Source organism: Solanum verrucosum, unplaced genomic scaffold (genome assembly GCF_900185275.1).
Source record: "Solanum verrucosum unplaced genomic scaffold, falcon-dt-bn FXZP01000261.1, whole genome shotgun sequence".
NCBI lineage: Eukaryota > Viridiplantae > Streptophyta > Magnoliopsida > Solanales > Solanaceae > Solanum > Solanum verrucosum.
In genome coordinates, this window is record NW_026019969.1 from 10218634 (window position 1) to 10227404 (window position 8771).

Genomic DNA, 8771 nt, shown 5'->3' on the forward strand with positions numbered 1-8771 from the left:
TGGGTTCTTAATTTTAATTTTCTCTCTTTCTACTATAAAAAAAACAATAATATAGTTATTTATGAATAATGCATTTGGATAAACCTACAAATATTACTATTATCTTGGTCCCATTAATTAATCTCAATGTTTTCTCATTTATATTTGAGCCATTCATTTTGGATAATCATGATTATGAGATAAGTATATTAATGCCTATAGCAGCCAACATTTATAATTTCACCAACCAATTGTATACTAAAAAACATAATCAATAAGAGTTAATGTTTTTATGACCTCCAACTTTGATTATTGTTAATAGTTAACGCTTTAAGAGACTAAATATCAGGTTCATGGACTAATTATCCAACAGATTGATACTCTCTCTATTGAATTTACTTTGTTTTTAATGTATATTCTTAAAAGACAATAAATGTTTAACTTCACATAATGATATTATTATTTATTTAAGTAAGAATTAGTTCTAGCTAGTTAATTTTAGGTTAGACATTTGCTTTCAATACAATGTTGATGTAAAAAACTTTTTTTTATTAATATGAATATTTGAATTGTTTAATTCAATATTCTAAAATATTCTTAATAAAAAGTAGATAGTTTTTTTTTTTGTTAATAATGTTCAATATTATTTCAAGTGAAACTAAAATCATAAAATTTACTATTAAATTTTTTTAGAATCTCACCTAAAGCAGACCTTTACTAGTCTTACCCTTGAGTCACCTTTAATGGTGTCCGTATCTTCAAATTTTGAATTCTCCTCTGCTCTGGTCTATTATAAATAATTGTTGACACTTTCTTCTATAATCCAAAATAAATGAATTTTCAAAGTTCAAGAATGTATTATTATTATTTTAAAAAATTATCCTTTTTTTAATGGACTTTTTAACTAGTTGTTTTAAATCTCAAAATAACTATCTCTACTTTTTAAAAAGAGACCGGGAGGAATAAAAACGATCATATTAACAAATTACCCTTTTAAATTAAGGTTTTTAAATAAAAGATGTGATATACGCCAATAATTCATTTATATCGGAGAGAGTACCTTTCTTGTAAGATTGCACAAAATTTCGTGCGAAAGAATCTTTTGTTTTTTTTTGTGGGGCGCCCATGCCACAAAAACAATATAGGTACTGTGTAAGGCATTATTATTGGATTCTTCTGATGGACAAGTAAGTTTGTGCATTCAAGAATGTATCCATGGGCATAATATATATATATATAGCTAAACTGCTGTGAGTTATGATGGTAGTAATAATGATAAAAAAGACTAGCAACTTCAAACAAGATAGTGATCTCAAGGCATTACCTTTTTTCTTTTCACTTTAAAAAATTACTGCCATTGGGAAAAAAATGTACACCTCACAAAATGGCCCTTTTGTTTTGGTCATGGTCAATTTGGTATAAATCCAATTAATTGGAAGCTGATCAATGATCTCCTGCCTTCATTTTCGTGATAATTATATAGGATGTCTCTTTCACCACTTTGGGATATTGCAACTTGCTTAGATGACCACCGTTGATATAATTGCCGCTTGTTATATCAAAATCTAAAAAATTATAACAAATATTCCTTCCTTTTTAATCATACATTTCATATTTAAATCTTGATATGGAGTCGTTTTTATTAGAACGAAATTTACTAATTGGAATTGAAATTACATTCAAATTTTACTTTGAAAATATATATTTAGTCAATTAAATTAACAAAGAGTCAATTGTAAGGCAAGCGTCTATACTAGACATTATCTAGGTAATATTATAAAAAAGAAGAAAGGTAACCTATTGGGATAGGTCAAACTTTGTTGACCATGTAAATATCAATATCTATCAAATATATATTTCATACTTCATTTTTACTTGTCACTTTTAATATATTCAAGAGAAAATAATTATTAGTTTTTTCAATTAATATGAATATTATAAATAAAATTCTCAAATTCTCATATCAATCATTGTTTCTTAAAAAAACGTGCAAAGTCTAAAAATTGTCAAAATTAAAGTGAACGGAAGGAGTATGTGTTTCATACCCTTAAACGTCATTGCTTTTCTACAAGACAAGAGATGATTTTTTTTGTTTTTACTGAATATTTATTTTAACCACATGACAGGAACTAGGACCAAATTTTTACAGTAGAAATATTAGTTAAACTTATTATTCTGAGATGACTCACCTACCAAATAGATTTAGTACAAGTATAATCCAAAGAAAACACCATAATATCTATGTTAGTACAAACCTAATGTTTTCGTGTTATAATAATTATAATTACCTATAATTCGGTGAGATATTTAAGAAAGAAATACATAATTATTTTAAAGTTTAGACAAATACTTTTAATTTCACTAAGACTAAAGAAATATTCCTTCCCATATAGTGACAAATAATAATTATCTCAAACAATTTATGTGGGAAATAAGCATCATTACAAAGATTAATGAAAAGTTAACCAACGGTGCACTCAAGAATCATTCTTATAGTTTGTATTGTGTGTGTGTTAAAAAAGAAAGAAAGAAAGAGCCGTAATAGAATTTGAAGTGATTAAATCTCTAGTTGTGAAGTGTGAACAAGTGATGACTACATTGTTGTGTCATTTCTTTTAAAAAAAACATTATTTTCTTTGTATAATGTGGATATATCATATGAAATTTGTGGAGGGCCACTTTTTGTTTTCTTTTTTTGTTTTTTTCAGTGTTAGTGGCAAGAAGCAAACTCTATCTTTATCCACGAAACTTCATAATGTGATGTGCTTCACTTTTTTGCCTAACTATATGGATTGATCATCACTTGCATTCTTAAGATAACCAATTACTTAATGGAGCTTTCGATTGGGATAATACGAAAAATCTGTTACAACCCCAATAATAGAAACTATTGGATTAGATTAGGTCATACTTCTTTTTTCCCGTTTCAATCTATTTATCTGACTTGATTTGACACAAAGTATAATAAAGTAATATTTTTAAAAAAAATTATGATTCTAAAATTAAAAAAATATATATTAATTTTGTGATCTTAAACATATCGCGTAAAAATTTAAAATCAAGAAAAACAAACTAAAAAAAAAGTTATACCACAAAATAAAAAGAGTGAGAATTAAAGGGTTAGTTGACATGACTAGAAATGAGCCACGTGGAGGCCAAAAATATCATACTACTTTTGTTGTGTGGGGTTGGAGGAATAGAGCACGAACTACTATTTGTTGTTTTGGGATTGTGTTCTATTTTGTGACGATTGACATGTGGTTTTTTTTTTCCTTTCATTTTTTTCGTATCTTGGTCCCGTCTAATTTAAATACTCTCTCTGTTCCTAATTATTTGTTCATTTTTAAATTGAGACAGCTATTTAAAAATCAATTAATGACATAGTGTGTTTACCATTTTATCTCTATTAATTATGAAGTGGATGGAAAATTCTGCATTTTTCAAAGTAATTAGTCATGGTATAATAGATAAAAAATTTATCCTTATTTGTCAAAATGAACAAATAATTAGGAACAATTATAAAAGGAAAAGTGGACAAGTAATTAGGGACAGAGGAGTATCTATTAATAAGTCTGATAAGTCCATTTTGAAGGAAAATGATTACTATTAATGGTGACTTCATTTTCAAGACTCTAACACCTTTATTTAAGAGTCGGAAGGATATTAATATCACCTCAAATTTTTAATCGAATGTAATTATTTTAAGTTTTTGAATATTTAAGGTGAAGTAGAGACAACTGAAAGGAACCAAAATAATTGTAAGAATTTGTACTGTGTATAGTGAGGAATATGGATAAGCTAACTCAAGTTGGAACTGCAGACACCATTATCTTCCATCTTATCTTCAGTACATCCACCAAATCATGGGCCATACCCACTTACTACTTGGGCTCTCCCTTTCATGGGCTTATTATCTGGATACTCAGGCCCATCCAGTCAATTTTTAAATGGGCTTCGGGTAAGCCTGTTGATAAAAGTGAATATATATCAACAATTGTCCTAGAGTTTCACTCGTGAAATTTGAAACTACGTGATAGTGACTATTTTTCAATTACAAGCGCTACTTGGCATTGATCTCTGTTATGGACCATTTTGGCTGTGTCCAAAACTGCAAGATCTCAGATGTCATATTATTTCATGGTCCTTCAAGATTTCTAATAAAATGTGATGAAATAATTCCTTGGCAAAGAGTCATGTGTAAATGCACAAGATCATAGTAAATTACTAGCATGAAAGTTCACACTATGTATCATGGACAAGTAGGGAGAAAAAAACATGATATGCAAGCATGCAAAATTAATCCTTACTGTTCATATCGAAACTATCTTTTAAAGCTAAATTTTAATAGGTTTAAAATGTGGTATGTTCTAACTTACCAAGGATGTGACCTTAAATGGGAGGTTATGGAGGACACGAATTAGGGTAGAGGGTTTGTATGTAGTTGAACATTGTCTCACTTTTCCTTACATATTAGTTAGTCATAGCATTACTCTTGTAGTTTCTTGTCCTTTGCTTTATGTCTCTATCTGTTGTTTCTTGTACTTTGATTATCGTAGTATTTTGTTGTACTTATGCTCCTTTTTTCAAACTATTTTGTCATGTTCTCTATAGTATTTTCTCATGGTTTCTCCACTTTGTCATTTTTAGTCATTTTTTTCTCGATCTGCTTCTAATTGCTTTTCCTTGAGCCGGGGGTTTATTGAAAACAACCTCTCTACCTTCCAAGGTAAAGGTAAGGTCTGTGTATACTCTATCCTCCCCAAACACCAATCATGAGATTACATTGAGTGTGCTGTTGTAACATATGGTATGATTTTAAATTCATGTTTTGTCCATATAACATGTTAAAATTTTCAGGTGGTTTTAGGACAAAAATAATGAGTATTCCAGGGAGTGTGTCATCCACAGAAAGTTCACTAGCTCTTCATTTTCTTAATTCAGAGTTCTAATAGATTCACTTTAGACCAAATAAACTCAAGACTCCACTAATCAAACACTTAGCTTCCATAAAGTATCTATAATAAATAAGGAATGTTGTATAGGAAAGCACTTGCATGAACACATATATGATATGATTCACATTTCTTATTTCAGTAATAGATGCCATAATTACATTACATCAGCTGATCCACCAAGAAAGTTATTACTAGCAACTAACCAAAAAAAAGAAGAAAAAAACTGTCCTCCAAATGGAGATTTTATGAAGAGAGATTTTGAAAGCAAAATAAGGAATAAAACAAATACTTAACAATTACAAGTTACAATATCATATCCTAAGTATTTAACAGAGAGGAGTCTCACAAAACTGATACAAACATTTATACACAGTTCCAAAGAGAAAACTGAATACTAGTTCATGAGAGTAGAAATCACAAATTTATTGTCTTCCCACAGCAGAGTGAACAGCTTTCACATTATTGCATTTTTCAGGTTTCCCCCAAGCAAAGTCATTAGGCCACCACCATGAACTCTTCCCTCTGGGACAACAAACTCAAAGTTGTTGTTTGTGTTGCTTCTTCCAATCCCAAGGTTGGTGCTTCTGTCATCCAGCTTCTCTGAACATGTTAGTGAGGCCTTCATTGACAAGGGTACCAATACCTGTGGTGGTATAAGTAGCTGCCGTTCAGCTGGCTTATTGAGTGAATGAACCGAATCTGATACCATGCTCACCATAGACGAAGAACGATTGTTCTCAAAAGTGCTCTTTACAGGAGAGGCAGCAGGGACCAGTCCATGGAAAAGTCCTGGTCCAATCATGCCTCCTTTATTCGTATTCCTCCCATGTAACAAGCTGCTGTGAGCAGCACATAGCCCTCCTCTGCCCCTAGCAAACTTCTCGCATTTCCCCTCTCCCCAGCTGCAACGCTTACCACCACCATGAGCCTTGCAAAAGTCGGTGCTACCTTGAGCACTCTTTTCACAGTTTTCAAACTTGCAGCGCTTCCCTCCTCCATGCCTAACACAACAATCAGTACGCCCTCGAGCACTCTTGGTGCATCCTGGAACAGAACACCTCTTCCCACCACCATGGGCAACACAAAAGTTTGTGCCTCCATGTACACTTTTGGGGCAGATACCACCACCATCAAAGAGACACCGCTTTCCACCCCCATGTGCTTTGCAAAGAGGTGTACTCCCTTCAGCACCTTTGGTGCAGCCAGCAAAGATGCAACGCTTTCCACCACCATGTGCTTTGCAGAACAAAGTGCTCCCCTGTGCACCTTTTGAACAACTAGGGAATTGGCAACGGCGTCCACCACCATGTGAAATGCACAAGCCAACTTTCCCCTCAGCACTACGAGTGCATCCTTCCACATTGCACCTCTTTCCTCCACCATGCTTGATGCAAAGGCCTGACTTGCCACGTGCTGCTCTAGTGCAACCTTCAGGAAAGCTACAACGCCTTCCACCACCATGTGCTATGCAGTAGTCGGTCTTACCTTCTGCACTTTTAGTGCATCCCAGGTGCTCGCACCTCTTCCCTCCTCCATGGGCCTTGCAGTATGCAGTCCTACTCTCGGAACCTTTGTTGCATCCAGGTTTCTGGCATCTCTGTCCCCCACCATGCCCAATGCAAAGACCTGTCGCTCCTCGAGCTCCTTTGCAGCATCCTGGAAACTTGCATCTCTTGGGATTGGTCATCTTGCGTGAGGATGTAGCCATTGTCATTGGTTCAGAGAGGTTACTCATTGAGTAGTCAGAGATACAAGAAGGCTCGGAGCTCAGCTCAGGGAGATGAAAATGGGATTTTGCACCCAGCTCTGAAACTTCCTTATTTTGGAAGGATAGTTGGCTGTTCTCAATTCTTGGAGCCAGAAGAAGTGAAGGTATGTACCCACCAGACTTCTTGGCTGATGTGGAACCTTCGTCCAGGATAGGGATCGTTGGCCTTTTACCATCCGAAGACAGCTGATCTATATGATGAGGTGCACCAGCAGTACTCTGAGTGATTGCCGAAAAATCAAGTGCATTGGAAATTTCACCGGTGCTCCTTGAGAGGCCAAGTTTGAGGATAGAATCACTCTCAGATAATAGCCCCTGATTCAACAAGGCTGTAAACCCTTTATTTTTATTAGATCCACCAGGATAACAGTCGTCCGAACATATTGTAGGTGTTGGCCCCAAACCAAGGACCAATTTACACCCATCATCAATAGCATTTTGTTGCATAACATGGCTTCCGCTGTTGGTTCCACTACCTCCAAATCTGACACACTCATTTCCTCCATAACCAAAGCAATCTAATCTTAATGTTGTATCACTCCTTGCGAGCTCAACATCTGGAACACGGTACATATTGTTCTTATTAGGATCAATGGATGTGATCATACTACACTAGGAAAATGTTGACCTGAAAAATAAAACAAACTAAATAATCTTATCACATATTAATAGAGAAACTCATAAATCAAAACAAAGCAAGTGAGTAAACTAAGTCCTAATGAGTTACCTCCTCCACTCACAAACCCTGATGTGTCAGCTCGATCCATTTTATCTAATCTTGTAGAGGGGCATCAAGGGTTGTCTAATGCTCTTATATGGTAAATAAGACCAAAGCGGGTTTCAGGATTAGAAACTGATGACAGAAGATACCAAAAGAGAATAGCAGATCATGTCTCTCGGTAGAAATCTGTTTAATAACCTGAAAAAAAGAACAGAAAACGGCATGTCAGAATTCCTCAATGGCTAAAAATATGGGAGAAGGGAAGGCTTTTTTGGCTCAAGCATAATATTAGCAATCACAAGCAATACCACCATGAAGATCCATTAAAGATCTAAAGAATAAAAAGACAGAAGGCAGTATTTCCGAATTATCTGCTTCTCTTTATTTAACATACCAAGAAAGAAAAGTTGCATCCTACATAAATCAAAGTTAACAATAAAAAGCGCAGTTTGACCTTCAAAAGTTAAATGGGAGCAAAACTTTTTCGATGGAGGAAATTGGTTGTAATATTTGTGAAAATAAAAGGGAAAGAGAAACAGAATCATTCAAGAACCAACAGGAAAATAGAGGTAGAGAAGGATGATCTTTAGAAAATCAGATATAAAGTACTAGCAATATTATAAATAAGTACTACAGCCTAAAAAATTTCAGCAGTGTGCAAAACCAAGATTACTATACTAGAGAGGTGAGAGGGAGAAGCTTCAAATGAATGATATCTACACAAAAATAATTCTAAGAATCGAAACTGAAGATAAATCCAAAATTTTTATATAACGAGTTCAGCATACATGTCATCCAAGCTATCCGATCATTAGCAACTGATCTATGATCACCAATAGTGAGAATTACAAGGCAGCAATTAATTCAATCTGGACCATAAATAGGCAAAAGGTTGGGCAACAATGTTAAGGAACCATCTATTGATTTAATGATGTCAACAGGTACCATTAGTGCTGTTAAGAAGAGTGTTAGACACCGATTTCTTGAATTATAATCAAGATTTCTAAAAATACGGCACATAATAATTATGATATAGGTCATGCTATCCGTGCTTTGTAATTGAGGCAAAATCATAAGTGCTGAAAAGGGTACGAGATGGCTACTCTTAATCTGACTATTTCCATAACTCCGTAATATTGAGCAAAAATAGTTGAGGATCATCAGAGGTATTTAATAGTCTTAAGATTGAGTGTTAAGTTAACCATTTTCTCTTGTTTTAATGAATCAACTATTTCTCAGCACTGGCATCAATCCTTCTATGTCACACCTCTGAAGATCTTCGAGAACAATGCTTAAATCATCACAGAACAAAGATCCTCCAAACCCCGGTTTCAGTTGTCCTTATGTC

At 34.0% G+C, this 8771-nt stretch overlaps 1 protein-coding gene across 1 annotated transcript; it reads right to left on the reverse strand.

Annotated features, from left to right (window-relative positions):
- Positions 1-5254: 5254 nt before the first annotated feature.
- Positions 5255-7620, reverse strand: LOC125816515 (uncharacterized). Its single transcript, XM_049496127.1, has 2 exons — positions 7430-7620; positions 5255-7330 (listed from the first exon to the last, which is right to left on the reverse strand). The coding sequence occupies exon 2, from the start codon at positions 7306-7308 to the stop codon at positions 5389-5391; it is 1920 nt and encodes a 639-aa protein (XP_049352084.1). The 5' UTR covers positions 7309-7330; positions 7430-7620; the 3' UTR covers positions 5255-5388.
- Between the last annotated feature and the right edge of the window lie 1151 nt (positions 7621-8771).

Excerpts from the sequence above, each read along its gene's own strand:
- LOC125816515 (XM_049496127.1), bottom strand. The coding sequence starts at position 7,308 with ATGATCACATCCATTGATCCTAATAAGAACAATATGTACCGTGTTCCA.